At 37.2% G+C, this 16,800-nt stretch overlaps 2 protein-coding genes across 4 annotated transcripts in view; one reads left to right on the top strand and one right to left on the bottom strand.

Annotated features, from left to right (window-relative positions):
* The window catches only part of LOC107661915 (E3 ubiquitin-protein ligase RNF123-like), a gene marked incomplete at its 5' end in the record, with an annotated part of 143,018 nt that overhangs the window by 51,950 nt on the left and 74,268 nt on the right, over positions 1 to 16,800 (bottom strand). The window lies entirely within an intron of this gene.
* On the top strand, positions 554 to 14,337 carry LOC107661914 (amphoterin-induced protein 3-like). 3 transcript variants are annotated; one of them, XM_016451705.1, is made up of 3 exons: positions 554 to 1,291; positions 1,507 to 2,915; positions 14,043 to 14,337. In XM_016451705.1, exons 2-3 carry the CDS (start codon positions 1,617 to 1,619, stop codon positions 14,118 to 14,120), a joined length of 1,377 nt encoding a protein of 458 aa, XP_016307191.1. In that variant the 5' UTR covers positions 554 to 1,291; positions 1,507 to 1,616; the 3' UTR covers positions 14,121 to 14,337. The 3 variants fall into 3 exon arrangements, with proteins under 3 accessions (XP_016307191.1, XP_016307190.1, XP_016307189.1); XM_016451704.1 differs by lacking the exon at positions 14,043 to 14,337 and having other exon boundaries at positions 1,512 to 3,247; XM_016451703.1 differs by lacking the exon at positions 14,043 to 14,337 and having other exon boundaries at positions 1,507 to 3,247.

Raw genomic sequence — 16,800 nt, 5'->3', positions numbered from 1 at the left:
AGTGATTTTACAGTAGTTCCATTTTTGCCTCTACTTTACAGGACAGTGGAAAAGCAACAGGAAAGTAACAGAAATTAGACGCTTTCCCTTTAAATGATAAGCTAATCACAACTAGCTTTCAAAAATAAATAAATTACATATATCATCATATGCACTAAGCAGAGGTCATCTATAAAATCACTTCACAATTCATATTAATGAATTTTAATCCAAGCAATTAAGGCGTATTCAGATTCCCATTAACACAGGTCAATGCGATATTAAAGCTAGAGAGAGTAAACATAACCTGTGTACGAAGTATCAGTAAAGGCAAATGCATACTTGGACGATCACAAGGGATGGGAAAAAACAGCACCACCAGGGGAGCCTCTGGCAAACACTTCCCTTTCATAATCTCCGACTTCAACCAATCAGTAATCAGAAGAACACCCCTCCAGAGTGCCCCTCCTCCAAAACTCCATGCCTGTCTGTTTATAGAGCGCAGAGAGATGAGAGAGAGACGGAGAGGGAGTGTAGTACACACTCAATCTCTGCAAAAGAGCGACAGAGAGGAAAAGGAGGAAGACCCGTAAAATTCAGAGAGCAAATCGGAGGAAATGGAAAAAAGGATGGATGCTGAGGAGGAAAAATTTTGATCAGAGACCAGGATCTGGAAGTGGTACCAAAAAGATCATGATCGTTCTTTGTGCTTTAATCTTTTCACCAGTTTCTCTAGATGCCACGTGGACACTGGAAGCTTAAAAGTCACCGAGAGTTAGCAGCCCTAGATGTCCTTTGTCATTTGAACAAAATGAGCAGACAAAATGTATGTCTAAAATTTAAGGACTACTTTCTTCTGGTTCTGGAGCAACATTGACAAACAATTGTGCCGTGTCTGTATCTTCTGGTTTAAACAAACATCAGATTGCTTGTATTGTGGACCAGTGCTCATGTGACACGTTGTGCGCCTGCTGTTCAGCTGAGGGCAAGATTATACTAACTGAACTGGACAGGATGCTGACTTTCTCAAAAACATCCTCCAGCCTGCGGCAGCGAGCTAGCTCTTGATTTAAGACCTCTTCTGTTCCGTCTCAGATGTCAGGACTGCAAAACAACACCAACTGTTAAAAGGATGGTGCACAGAAGGTTGGGCTCAGCCTTGAGGACGGGACAAAAACAACTGCTTTCCCTTTGATGACTTGAATGACCAACTCTCTCTACCTGAGAATGGACTAAAAATCTGGGGCAGCATTCGAAATTCAAACAAGAGTTGTGAGGCGGGATGTTTGGAATAACTGTTGGCAACCTTAAGGTAAAGATAATCTTATTGTCTTCAACTTCTAAGATTAGAATTGTGTAAGTTGTAAGCAAGTTGATTAAATAATAATAGTCCTCGCATTGATGCACTCTCATGTCTTGGGCTGACAGAACAGTGCCAAGTAGGCAAAGAATTATTGAGCAAGATATCCACTGTATTAAATAACTGATGTCTTCTTGTTCTCCTTGTCTTGCAATCCAATTTTTAAGGATAGCAACACCTATCCAAGACGACAGCTTTGACTCAAACATAGAGTGGACCTCTACCCTGGTGAAACTCTGGCTGCTCTGATTCCCAAGCAAAGCATCCTGACGGCACAATGCTGTGTGCTCAGGGTGTGGCCGCACCCCTAATGCTGAGCTCTCTTCTGCTGCAGCTAGTCAGAGCCAATCTCCCTTCTGGCTGCCTGATTGCATCCGATATCCTGAGCTGCACCAACCTTGGCCTCGACCAAGTCCCGGTAGAGTTGCCTGTAATGGTTGCGACTCTGGACTTCAATCACAACCGCTTAGAACATCTTGAGGAGGGTAGCTTCGCTGGTCTGCCCAATCTTGACACCGTACGGTTAGCCCACAATCAGCTGAGCAGACTCACTCCTGGAACCTTCCGGAATACAAGCAACATACGCCATCTGGACCTTTCCTCCAATCAACTGAACATTATAGAGGAGCACTACTTTCAAGAGTTAGTAGGAATCAAGGAGTTACTCCTTTACAACAACCACATAGTGAGGGTAGAAAGCAAAGCCCTGAGTGGTTTGAGTAACCTGCAAAAAGCCTACCTAAGCCATAACAGACTGACAGATTTCCCCTTCTTTTCTATTCAAGAACATCCCAATCTCACAACTCTGGATCTAAGCTCGAACCGTATGCCCAACCTTCCTGTCAAAGACATCGAAGCTCTAAAGGAAAAGATACAGAGTGGGTTGTTCCTGCACAACAATAGCCTAATTTGTGAGTGCTCCATGTACAGCCTGTTTAAACAATGGGAGTACAGAGGTTTTACCTCAGTGACAGATTTTTGGGAGGAGCATACTTGCTTGATTTACGGTGAGCAACGTGCTATGGTGCGTTTTCTTAAGCATGTACGATACTTTGAGAATTGCAAAATAAAACCTCCAGTGAAGAAAGTTAGTATGGAGGCATATGCTGGGGACTCAGTGATGTTAGATTGTATAACATCATTAAAGGGAAAGCATCTCAACTATTCGTGGATATCCGACCGTTACGGATACATTGCTCCTCCTTTTAGTAACAATACGCTGCGAATGCATTCAAATGGTTCTTTGGAAATCTTGGCTCTAGACATAAACGACTCTGGGGTGTACTTGTGCATGGTTCAAAACCATCAAGAGTCAAGCAACGATTCTCTTGAAGTTAATGTAACCGTGCAGATCCGCCATCAAGAGGACGAGCCCTTTAACACTGGCTTTACAACCCTTCTGGGCTGCGTTGTCAGTCTGATTTTGGTCCTTATGTACCTCTTCTTGACACCCTGTCGCTGCTGGTGTCGCAAACAGCCTATACCAGCAACACCGAATCCTGCGAACGAATGCAGTGCCCAGTCGTCTATCCTGACACCCACGCCACCTGCCACTACGGAGGGCCCCGGCCGCAAGGTCAGTAACAACAAGCATGTGGTCTTTCTGGAACCCATCAAGGAGGCACAGAATGGGAGGCTGCAGGCAGCACTGGCCCTTGATTATCCCAAGCTGGCAGTGACGCGGAGTGATGCTGACTCTGTCACTTCTGTCTTCTCAGATACCACTATTGTGCCATAGCGGCTGCTTACTGTCATCCCAATGACCTGCTCAAACGAGCACGTGGGTCCTTCAACGTGTCAGTCTGCAACTGCACAGCTACTCAGGACAGATCAGGAAGATGGCTTGCAAGCCCATAGCAGGGAGCAGGACAGAGCAGATACAATTAGAGAGAAGAAAGATATAAAAACAAAAAGCTATGAATGCCTTGTCTAGAGCCTATAACCCACTGAATACTGCATAAACCCAACTCTACTCTAGAAATAGCATGAATGACATGAAGGAGAATGACAAGTGCATACTGGATTTCTAGTTTTTTATATACTAGAATATAACTAGAATGTTTTTTAGATGTCCTTTGTATTCCTGTGTTTCAGATTGGCAATTTGGTGAGTAGTTAGCAGCAGTAATTCATTTTCAAGGGATCATGCCCGCTTTGCAAATGTAAGGGTTTGGGCAAGAGAAAATGCATCTATAAAAGTGGAGATTGTTGTTTTAAAGAAATTGACTTGCAGTTGTGCAAAGTGGTGCTCCTAACTTATCCGAATGAATGTGGATATCACACAGAGGTCACATCTCATCCTTAGTATAATTATAAATTGAAATGGATGAATTTTAATGAAATGGAATCTGTTAAAAAGTACTTTTCCCCTCTCCCTAAGCATTCCATGTTTCCCCTTGCCACCCACCCCTCCCCTTCCACAAATCCCTACTTTGTCAGCTTCTTAATAAATCCTTTTGCTTCGACCCCAGAGGTAAATGTCTGCCTTCTTATTCTTAATTAAAGTCTTTATGACAAAGGTGAACATTCAAACTATAGAATGTGTGTCCTAGCGTTCCTGCTTTTCTATTCCAGAGTAAAATTAAAATGTGTGTGCAACTGTATGTGAGAACATAACATAATCAAAAGCTGCTGCCAATTTGATCATGACAGAAGTTGTGAGATATAACTGGGATCAAACATAAATGTTTGTGAATGTCATGGCTGCTTTTGACAATTGCATACAAAAATGTCCATATTTGGTTGACAATGGCACGCAAAAGTTTTACTGACAAATGAAGTTGCAGCACAAACCACAAATACTCTTTCTATCTCTGGGACCTCAGGCCCAGAGAAGGGTGAGATTCTGATTAATCAAGTTTGTGTGATAGACTGGAGATATGCCGTGACCTACAAGTTAAAACATACGGGTAAATGGAGAATTTAACAATAGTACATTACCCTTGAGCCGAAGCCCATCTTCCCCAGAATAACTGCATACTAAAGAGTGTGTTCCATCCAAAACTCTTCTGCTGTCACTAAAACCACCATCATCATAACCATCATCATCACCTCACTGTTTTGTGCCACAATTCTAACCATATCCGCATGGATACACATTTTGACATCTAAGGCATGCATAGTCTCCACCTAGGCTCTGGAGTAGAAGAGAGAGACACTTTTTATTTACAGGAATAGTTCTCCTAAAAATGAAAATTCTGCCATCATTTACTCACCCTCACTTCATTCCAGAATGGTATGACTTTCTTATGTGGAACAAAAATGAAGATATTTTGAGAAATGTCTCAGCGTATATTTTTTCCCCATACAATGGAAGTCAACGGTAACCAAAACTGTTTGGTTACCAACATTCTTCAAAATATATTTTTTAAGGTTAAGCAGAAAAAGAAAGTCACACAGGTTTGGAACAAACTGAGGTTGAGTAAATAGTGTATAAGTAAATAAATTACTCCACAATCCTATATTCTTTAGTATTTTAGTCTAGTTTGCTGCAAAATATTCACATTTCAATAGTCATAATATTGTAATATAAAAAATTTTTTTTGTATATAACATGTTATAATGAGAGGTGTAATGATCATAATATTTTAATATAGCGAATCATTTTTAATAAATTATATTTAAAAAAAAATTTTAATGTTTTGTAACAGCATTTTCTGGATTTGGATACAAAGCTTACTATCGCTATTTGCTGAGGTATTTCTTACCTTAAAGCACCAATTATTCATGGCTAATCTTTAGCTAGACAATTTTACAAGGTTTAATACAATGGAAATTTATATACATTTTAGGAATAAAATTGACTTTTCTCAAATGCATTTCTTAATCCCCTGCATCTGACAGCCCATTTCTAAATCTGACTAAAACTGTACATAATTTGCCACACTGGCACATCTTACCCCCACCTTATAAAATAAATAAATAAATACAAAAAATTCAAAGACTTGGAATGTCTTACAATATCCAGATGCTCAAAAATACCAGATTCCATAATCGTCACCACCCTGAATGTATGTTCTACTGGGTCCGTGTCTTTTTAAGCTGCATAAAGCTCCTGTTAAGGGACTTTATGCAGCGGGGTGCAGTTGCTGCCTCTGAGCTGTGTGTGGTCCACCTCATTAGCGTTTTATTTATCACACAGGATCAATACTGTCAGAGAACAATATGTCAAAACTGTGACAGCACAAAAAAAAAAGCACATGAGAAACCTCATATGAGCCCGGGGCTAACTGAAACCCAAGGTTTGTGTGTAAGAGGGCTTTTTCGATATCAGTTTCATGTACATGCGTGTGTATTGTAAATAGTCCATCATTAGGAAAATAAGATGATACGTAAAGTAGCATAAAAAGGCAAGCAATATAAACTAAAACAATATTCTTTCTGTGAAAAGGCATTAACAAGGAAGTTTACAACATATATTCACAGTATGAACTTATCAACCACAAGCCAGGACATCATTCTATATTACAGGTGAATGCGTAAAGGGAAATCCTATAGTCATAAGATCTGCTGAGCTGTAATGCTGGTCTAAAAATGTTCTTCCTCGTGCACCATACTGAGCTTTAGATGTCTGTGTGGGAAGACCAATAAGGGCTTTTGTTTGAGCCTCGAGCATTAAAGGGTTCCAAGACATTTTCTCTTTACCATTGCTGCTATAGGACACGTAGCTTATTGGTCCACATTGGCGACATGTTGGAAACAGATGATATCTTGATACAATATAAAAGGTTTTAGTAAAAAGGCCTTTTTACACCAAATTTCCATTTTTTTTTAAGTGAACAAACAAAATTTTAAGATGAAACAAAATAAATGCATGGATTAAGCGAAGACGTTTGACTGTATTAATTAGTTAAGGTGTAAAACATATTTAATGCACATAAAGTGAAGGGTCCATAAAGTCCATAAAGGGTGGGGTAATTTTAGTCTACATACAATGCATATTATATATTTGGTGCATTTGGTATTATATAATTTTGTTTCTGTTAGTCGCATTGCACTTGGTGCGAACAGTCCATCACAGCTTTATTATTAAGTGAAAATGGATCTTTTCTTTTTAATTAACTTCTTTCAGATAATTTATTGCAGAAAGGCCTTAATCAGCACTACACTGAAAATAAACACACTGCTTTAGTCTCCCATAATGCAGTCACATCAGCTCGGCTTTAATTTCCTGGCTTTTCTGCAAGATTTCCACCATTAAAGCTCAGCAGGACAAATCCAACAGTTTTGCCCAACAGCCTGTGAACATGTAAATGAGGAATGTGTAATTGATTAGCTTGACTCTTTTCCTGAACGCTTTAAGCGGAACTCGAAGCATAATAAAAGAAAATGCATTTGAGAGAATGAAATGGCTTATTTAACTACTGTGCCTGAGGTGTAACCTTAGCAATCATGACGAATGGCAAACCATCATCATAATCAAAAACAATTTGCACAAAATGCATTTGCATTCTGCCATGCAAATACGTTTAAGGTATTTTACATTAAAAAAAAGAAAATAAATAAACAATTATATACAAATTCAGAAAATGATTGCTTTGGGTTAGGTTTGAAAAGCAGATCCCTGTGAAGAACGACAGATAAATCACCCTCCTTTACAACATCTTTCATTTCCTGCTGTTCTGGCCCATCCATTTCATAGGTATTTCATCACAGCTCGACAACAGTCCTTCGATTACCAGCAAACAAATTTAGAGCGCTCATCAATCAAGAATATTTACAGTTCTGATGAAACTTGCAAGCACGCCAGACTAATAAAGAGCCGAGATTGGCCTCCTGCAAACACTGTCTGGACAGATTTAGGCGTAATCTACATCTAAAATCAATCCGTCACTGCGGTTGTTTTTCAGTTGTTCTTTCATTCTGGGAACTGCGAGGATGAAAGGAAAGCTGTGATTAATTCTACCTTAAGAAAACAAGCAGTTTTGTTGCGGTGTGTTTTTTTCACCCCTTGTTCTGTAAGCATATTACACAGTTTTAAAAAAAATATATATAAAGCATTAAAATACCAGTTAAACCCCAATCATAAAATATGCATCAAATATATAATACATAATTTAGAGCCACCTCACTTAAACATTGCTGTTTCATTGTGCATCTATTTTTCTGTTGGTTGCGCAGTGAAGATGTTAAATGAGAAAGCACTTTCAAATCAAACAGCTTTATGCTGGTCAAAGTAGCAAAAACTATGTTGCGACTATGTTGCGATTCCTATTGAAATGACTGGATTTGGTCGGTGAAAAATTGCAATGCTAAACAATGGTAAATGTGACCATAACTTTACAAGAACAACATACTTTCAAATGAGTTAAAGTAACATTTATATACAGTATAGTCAATATAGTCATATTCTATGGAACACAAAATTAGATGTTTAGCAGAATGTTTATGCTGCTCTTTGGCATATGACAAAAGGACAAAAAAGATAAATATCTTAAAATTGGTCCACACAAATCGTGTACTACACTAAGTATTTTAAAATCATATAATAGGCTGAAATTTAAGCTCTTATTTAGTGAAAATCTTGCTTGACTCCCATTGTCACAAAAGAAAGAAAGAAAGAAAGAAAGAAAGCTTAAGGAATCATTACGGATTGACTTTCGTATACAATCAGGAGTCACATTTCTTAACGTCCTAATTCCTTACATCACTGAGGGAAAGCTAGCATAGTCACAGAGGACAGACTCTCTAAAATATGGCTTTAGAGTAAAGGTCCGGCATCCTTCATTAACAATTTATAACGTCTCTCTGACTTCAGCATTTAAAAAAGCCCAACAATCTGAAACGTATTCATCATGAAGCTAAAAATAAAATCAAGGGATGGCAAATCGCACTACAAAGTTCGTGACTAGGTCATGTTGGTAGTTTCTAAAGCTCAGAAAATGTATTTAAAATATTTAAATAAAACAAAATAACACAAATTAAAATGTCAGATATCAATAAGATGGAATTACAGCATTGGCCTAGATTCTTTTAAAGTGGAAATCAAACCACACTGGAGAAAGTGGAAAGTATTGGGCGTCAAGGACCAGGTCAAAGTAACACCAACCCTTGCAGGTCAACCTTCTCAAATTAACATTACTATTGAAACGCACACATACAATGAAATGAACCATTACGATTCTCACAGAAAACTGCAGAAGAATTTGGCACCGGCAATAAAAAAATGTAATACAGCGAAACAGGGACTGGCCAGTGTTTGTAGTATTTTTCTCATTTATTTTCTTCTTAAGCATTTAAACTGGTTTAGCTCTGGGTATCGATAGCGCTATCATTAAGGACTTCCCCGGTTAGATGTGTGTGTGAGCGTATCCTTTTTCACTCTCTAAACCTAACAGGATGTTTAGACATGAACTCCGAGCCTGGAGTCCGCTTAAGTTAATTAGCAGGCATTGTTAATGAGTACTCTGAGCCGGCAGTTAGCCGTTCCGCTAGTATTTGATGAAGCCGTCCAGGGCAGGCTTATAATGACTTACTGCTATTAGCGCTGTACAGAGCAGACAACCAATTACACATCATGTTCAAAGACTTTTAATGGAAAGTAAATCTCATGAGAGACAAAATTTTATAAACATCTGATGAATGATGCTGCAACGATTCATGGAGCAGCGCTGTAGCCAAACAGCACAACAGACGTTTGGAAAAAAACCTTTCTGATGCACTGCAGGCTCAGATTTCGTTCATAACAGGAGAACTCACTGCCACCGAGTTTTAAACAGAGAAACACCTCAGAAACATGTGCATGTCAGTTCAGTTTCACAGGGAAAGGGTGAGAAAGGAAGTCTCCAGAATACAAGGTGGCACAGATGCACAGGATTCTGGGTGGAATTATCAGGAACTGCACAACAACAACAAAAGCACAGATGCAATAAAAAATTTCAATGAGGCTTTTGCGTTCATAGTACTATGAAAGCTATAGAAGCAGGTCCCGCCATTGAATAAAACATTTTAAAGGGGTCCTATTATGTTCTTTTACAAAGTCTTGATTTTGTTTTGGGGGTGTACTAGAACAGGCTCTCATACTAGGTTGTTCGAAAATCACATTATTTTTCACATATTTTACATTATTACAACACCTCTCTCCCCAGTCTGGCATGAACGGCTCGAATAGTTCCTGTATCAAATGAAGGCCCACATTCTGAAATACGAAATGTGTTGTGATTGGTTAGCTGGGCCAGTGTGTGTTGTGATTGGTTAGCTGGGCCAGTGTGTGCTGGGATTGGTTAGCTGGGCCAGTGTGTGTTGTGATTGGCAGCACTCGACGGCTGGTCGGGAAATGTCCTGCCTCTTACCATAGCCGCCTGCAAGCTTCAGTGTAAATATTGCGTCAAAATCAAATCAATTTGAGCGCAATGTAAACCCGGATAATTGTAACCACTCTAAGTTCGTCTGCCTTGGGAAAGCTAGCGTGTCTCCGACATAGTGATAACACTCGTTGCCTTCTCTAGTGCAGCTCATCCAGGTCTCGTCCCATTCGTCGATCTTTGTGATATCACAAATCCCAGAAAATATGCGCTGTAGTCCAAATGAGTCGTTCGTTGTAGTTTTTGAAAAATTATTTCTGTTAAATAAAATATCTCCTTTTGAAGTGGACTTTGAGCTTTGTAACTTTGCAGATCTTTTTTATGCTCAAACAGCAACATTACAGACTAACTAAAGTTGAAAGTGAAAAAGCATGATAGGACCCCTTTAAAAAAGGTAATAGCAACTTTTTATCTCACAGTTCTGACTTTTTTTCTCGCAATTGCAAGTTTACATCTTGCAGTTATGACTAATTTCTCAGAATTGTGCGATATAAACTCGCAACTGCAAGAAAAACAAAACTGAATTGCAAGATTTAAACTCGCAATTCTGAGAAAGAATTTCTCAGAATTGCAAGTTTATATCTTGCAATTCTGACTTTCTCAGAATTGTGAGTTTAAATCTTGCAATTCTGACTTAATACCATGCAATTGCAAGTTTATTTTTCACAATTTTGAGGGAAAAGGTTAGAATTGCGAGACACAAACTCGCAATTGCGAGAAATAAAGTCAGAATTGTGAGATAACTCGCAATTCTGACTTTTTAACTCACAATTGCAAGTTTGTATCTCGTAATTCTGACTTTATAACTCGCAATTGAGAATTTATATCACAATTCTGAGAAAAAAAGTCATTATGGAAATTTTGGCCGATGGCTGATTATATTTTAAAATCGATAACCAATATATTGGACAACCAAAATACTAATTTCAGTGTGGTCTTGAAAAACTAAATTAGGATTGTTTGGGGGGAGGGGGGGTTGTTTTTATGATATACCCCCTTTTAAAACTAAAGACTACATGAAATGGTCTGATGAGAACTTTAATTACATTGAAACACCTTTTTTCGCTCTGCAAACGCTTCGACTAGGGAGCAATTCTGCAAGTCGAGAGCTCCATTTGGCTGCTTTCGTAACGGCTGCACTAAACCAGTATTTACTGATGGGGAACGTCGACCACCTGTGGCGTGGAGTCTCACAGAGCAGGGAATAATTGCAGAACACTGCCACCTCAGCCTATTACAAAAACACTCATTTATTATCACCATAACCGTCTAATAACACCCCACAGCATCCAGATTTCTTATTTTTAAGCACTACAGGGAAGCTAATATTCTGTACTTCCACGACTGCATGTGTCCACGAGTCACCGCAAAGCTTGTGAGAAGGTGACATGTTCTTGCAGCTTTGACAGGCCTGTAAACTGCGAGTTGAGTGATTCAAGGTTCAGAATTTAACAGTGAGTGAAAATTGTTGTGTCAAAAAAAGGGTTTGGATTCCAGAGGAATTGATTCACCCATTTTCTTTCTGGCAGAAGCCCTGCCTGCTGTTCTTCCTCAATATTTTCCATAAAACATCTATAACTAATGCTTCAAATCAATTCATCACCTCTATTTCATGATGTGCTGTTATCATATTTGGTCATACCACTGGCTCAGTCTTGCTCTTTGATGTTGAATAAGGGGAATAGGATAAGGTTATTTACTGGCATTGATGGTTCCATGAAGAACCTTTAATATCTATGGAACCCTTCCATTAAACAAAATGTTCTTTATGGTGGAAAAAGGTTCTTTACACTAAGAAAAAATGGTTCTTTTAAGAACTGTTTACTGAAAGGTTCTTTGAGGAACCAAAACTTGTCATTCTATGGCATCACTGCGAAAACCCTTTATTTCGAAGAGTTTAGATACACATTGAAAGCAAAAGAACACTTACACGGACACTGGCCATCACACCTCAAAGGATGGTCATCTCTATACAGTTTCAGACGAGTGAGAAAAGCTCCGTCATTCCTGCCAGAGCCGGTCAGATGGGCACAAATACACACATGCAAATGCATGACGGAGCAACAGGGATGTGGTGCTTTGTGTTGAAATGTCCTTGGTGAGACAGATGCCAATGTGATAAATGAGACATGGGATGAATTTTAGATTAGATTAGATTAGATTAGATTAGATTCAACTTTATTGTCATTGCACATGTAAGGTACAAGGCAACGAAATGCAGTTAGCATCTAACCAGAAGTGCAATAAGCAGTAAGTACAGGATATACAGTGTCTACAATATGTTACAAATGTACAATAAATATACAGATAAGGCAGTACTATGGACATAATTTACAGATTTTTAAATACTATCAGCATGATATACAGATAGGTATACTATGAACATACTATACATATGGATTATGTAATAAGTGTATGTACACTATAAGCAGAAACTATGAACATATGAACATCATTTACAAATGAATATGTAAGCAATACATTAAGCTGTACAAAACACTAGTGCAATGGAAATTTAAAAAAGTGCATAGAAAATATTGCGGTGTGCAAAATGAACATGTCACATGTCACCTTCAGATGCACTGTCATGTCAGAACATGTCACCTTCTCACAAAATTTAAAGGAACACTCCACTATTTTTGAAAATAGGCACATTTTCCAACTCCCCTAAGGGAGTTAAACAGTTGAGTTTTACCGTTTTCGAATCCATTCAGCCGATCTCCGTAAAGGAATTAAAGCCACAGCTTTACTGTTAATAGAGAAACGTGGCAAAACGGTGGCAATTCATTACATACACAGCCTCTCTCTCTCTCTCTGTGTTGTAAATGAACAGTTGATGAATTACACTTTTCTGAGAATAGAATATTGAAGTGGAGATCGCTAAACTGCAAGCTTACCGGTGTTTTCAGAAAGCAAGCGCGTTTATCCACAGTGGAGAGAGAGCGCGTGTGCACATGGTTGCCAGGTTGACAAAGAGAAGTAGCACACTTTTTGCAGATATTTCCGTATTGCGCAAGTGTAAAGCTGTTTTGGGGATTACGTCTCTTTATATTAGGCAACCCAGTTGTGTTCCTCTGCGGCCAGATTAAACCTTGTTGTAGCCTATATATGCTCTATTCATTCTTTTTTAGAAACCTTGCACTTTTCTACTCAATTTTAAACGTTGTAAAATTTTAAACAAATTAAGCGTGGTCCACTGCTGCACACATGCCACAATATACTCGTATCGTCACATCTCTGTGACGATACATCGTCATATCGATATTTTGAACACAGCACTACTGCGTAATATCATTGCGCCTGCTGCACCCATGGTACGGCAGCAAAGTTCCTTGATTATTACTATTATATGTCATGAGGTGTCATGAGGATAGTTCAGCCAAAAATGAAAATTCTGTCATTAATTACTCACCCTCATGTCGTTCTAAACCCGTAAGACCTTCGTTCATCTTCGGAACACAAATTAAGATATTTTTGATGCATTCTGAGAGCTCTCTGGCCCTCCCATAGACAGCCATGTAATTAACATGATCAAGGTCCAGAAACGTAGCAAGGAGATCAGTAAAATAATCCATGTGACATCAGGGGTTCAACCGTAATTTTACGAAGCTACGAGATTACTTTTTGTGCGCAAAGAAAACAGAAATAACGACTTTATTCAACAATTCGTCTGCTCCGCACCACCGTAGCGCCATTTTGGAGAGTATCCACTGAACGTAAACATCGTATGCTGTTCTGTGTCAGCTGTGTCACGCGGATATATTTTTTTCGTTCAAATCAAAGTGTAATCAATGTAGAAAACATCCAAAATGGCGATAGGGTGACGCGGATGAGACAAATTATTCAATAAAGTCGTTATTTCTGTTTTCTTTGCGAACAAAAAGCAATCTTTGTAAAATTACGGTTGAGAACGACATGAGGGTGCGTAATTAATGACAGAATTTTCATTTTTGGGTGAACTATCCCTTTAAAATAAAAACGTATGTATTGTATATGTATTTATTGTATATTATATACATTAAAATACATTAAAATATTGTATAGCTTCAGACAAATTGGAATATAGTGCAGACATGTACTAGTATGTCATCTAATATTATTATAATCATTGTATTTATTTAAAACAGGAAAACAGGAGCATGAACATTCTCCTAAAGTTCTCTTTTGTGTTCAACAATGGAAGCCATATGGATTCGACTTTCTTTGTCATGATGTTTTCATTCTTAGGTGAACTATTGTTTTAATAATCGCACAAATCCGCAAAGAAAAATCCCATCTTCAGGCTTTCTGTAGGACGTATCAAATGTCAGAGGCACATTATTGAGAAAATCCTGAATAGATTGCTTGTCCCTGTTTTACACTCTCCTTCTGATTCTCTCATCTTTCTTTTCTTCTCTTAAGATGTCTCAATCCAGACCAGCGGTCACACAGCAGCCTCTTGCTCCTGACATATGGACCACTCGTGCATTTCCACAATAATCTCTGCGGCTAAGATGACAAACACTTTTCACTGCAAGAAGCCATACAACTTCACAGTCTCACAATAATATTTCTTCTTACAAAACAGAAATTCACCAGACTTTTCCTGAAAACACTGCCCACGCACTGTGTATCACCAAGGGACCGAAAACAATGCTGATAATTCAGTGACAGACAATGATGTTTACAACTTCTGGTTGGAAAATCATGTTTGTAAATGCCACATCAATCTTTCCTTATTTCCTGTGTAAAGCAATAATGAATGAGAATGATGTAGACTAAATGACAAAATATGAATCCCTCCCTCTGCCTGGAATGCTAAAATGGTATTCTGACTGTGAATGTGATCTGTAATGATGCATTTTGGGAATGACAGGACAGCATGGCACTGACTTGAAAATTGAAATAAGGCGAGATGGAAAAAAACAATTCTTCAATAAAGAAAATCAAACCCGCAGTTTGTCTTTTTCAATATTTACATGCACAAGTCATTAACGACTTTTGCATTGATATGAAAGGCCAGACTTTGATACCTGAAGACAAATTAAATAACAACAACAAAAAGTGTAGCTAACAAGCTGTTTTCTTAGTCCAGCGCTCATTTTTAACTAGTGCTGCACAATATTAGCAAATAATATCGCAAAAATGCGTTTTCTGTGATATAAAGTGTGAACTCTTTTACTTAAGTTTTCAATAGGCCATATCAGGGTCATTATAGTTAAATAAAAACTAAAACCATGAAGGGAAAAATAAATCTGATATTTTAACAAGTCATTAACGACTTTTGCATTGATATGAAAGGCCAGACTTTGATACCTGAAGACAAATTAAATAACAACAACAAAAAGTGTAGCTAACAAGCTGTTTTCTTAGTCCAGCGCTCATTTTTAACTAGTGCTGCACAATATTAGCAAATAATATCGCAAAAATGTGTTTTCTGTGATATAAAGTGTGAACTCTTTTACTTAAGTTTTCAATAGGCCATATCAGGGTCATTATAGTTAACTAAAACTAAAACCATGAAGGGAAAAATAAATCTGATATTTTAAACAAATGTTTAATAAATAAATAAAATAACATAAAAGTAAGAAAGCAACATTGCTCACTTTAATTTACATGAACTTGATTTATTAAAATAAACTAAACATATATTTAAACATTTATTTAAAATAATAATATTACAGGCATTAATATGCATTGATATTAAGGCATATAAAAAAACGGCTAAGACTGGCAAAAGCACACAACAAAATTACTAAACTTGAACTAAAATTAAAATGAAAACTGACAATATAACATTTAAAATATGATTAAATATTCTAATAGTATCTCAATGATAATAAAATAACACAGGGCCACATTCTCACTATTTTGACCCATTCAATATGGTAGTAATAATAATAATAATAATATATTGTAAAATAGAAAAACAGAGTATTAAAATAATAGTACAACAGTTAAACCAATATTTCCCAGTCAATTTCGATTTTCAGTGTCAGACTGTAAAGATCTGGTTAAAAACCCCACTCTTAATAACTTTAAATATCAAATAACATAAATGAATAAGCATAATTAATGGATGAATGAATAATAAATAGACAGATTAACCAAAGAATTAACTAATTAAGTAAAGAAAGAACAATATGGTGCCAACATATAGAATAAATAAGCAGATACAGTTACAGTTACAACATAGGCTCTGCACGAAAAAAAAAAAAAAAATTCTAAATATCTATTTTACACATTACATTTTTTTTTGGGCTGGTAAAAACACTGGAAGCCAGTGGCAAAACTAGGTCATCACTCCCATCATAATCAATGAAGCTGTCCACACTGCTACACTTGTAGTGTAGACAACATCATTGATTCAAACAGCACTGATCTAGTTTTGTCACATTGCAATGCATCACTTGCTTTCACTGCAACACTTCTGCATGCATTTGAGTAGAAATAATGTGAAAGGCGCTGAAACTATCCTGAAGGAATCCTGAATGTGAGTCAATGCATACACCTCATACGACAGCTGAAGTTACAGCACTGCTCATGTCAAAGCTTTGATGTCTGACTCAATACTTGTCAGTTTGAGACCGTTAGAGGCTCAACACCAATAGCCTACCATTTTTTTTATAGATAAAAAAACATGTTTTTTTTCTTCTTTTCAGAGTATATTTTATATTTATTTTCTTTTTTTCAGATTGTTTTAATCTATTTTTATTTATTTATTTACTTCTTCTGATTTATACTACCAGTCAGATGTTTGGAATAAAAATTAAAGTCTAAAGCTTTATGCAAATTTAGTTTTTTTTTTGTCTTTTAAACTCACAAAGAATGCTATTATTTATTTAAAAAATACAGTAAAAGCAATAATGTGAAATATTATTAAAATTTAAAATAACCGTTTTCTACTGCAATATATTGTAAAATGTAATTTATTCATGTGATCCAAGGCTGTATTTTCAGCATCAATACTCCAGTCTTCAGTGTCACATGATCCTTCAGAAATCAGTCTAATACGCTGATTTGATGCTCAAGAAACATTTATTATTATCAATGCTGAAAACACTTTTCGCTACTTAATATTTTTGTGGAAAATGTAATGCACCACCAAACAAAACAAAGCAAACCAAAACACAAAGCAAAGCAAAACAAAGCAAAGCAAAGCAAAGCAAAGCAAAGCAAA

The sequence above is a fragment of the Sinocyclocheilus anshuiensis genome, unplaced genomic scaffold, assembly GCF_001515605.1.
Source record: "Sinocyclocheilus anshuiensis isolate Anshui unplaced genomic scaffold, SAMN03320099.WGS_v1.1 scaffold751, whole genome shotgun sequence".
NCBI classification, from domain to species: Eukaryota; Metazoa; Chordata; class Actinopteri; order Cypriniformes; family Cyprinidae; genus Sinocyclocheilus; species Sinocyclocheilus anshuiensis.
The sequence above is the reverse complement of the archived record's forward strand: the minus strand, read 5'-3'. Positions and strand labels throughout refer to the sequence as shown.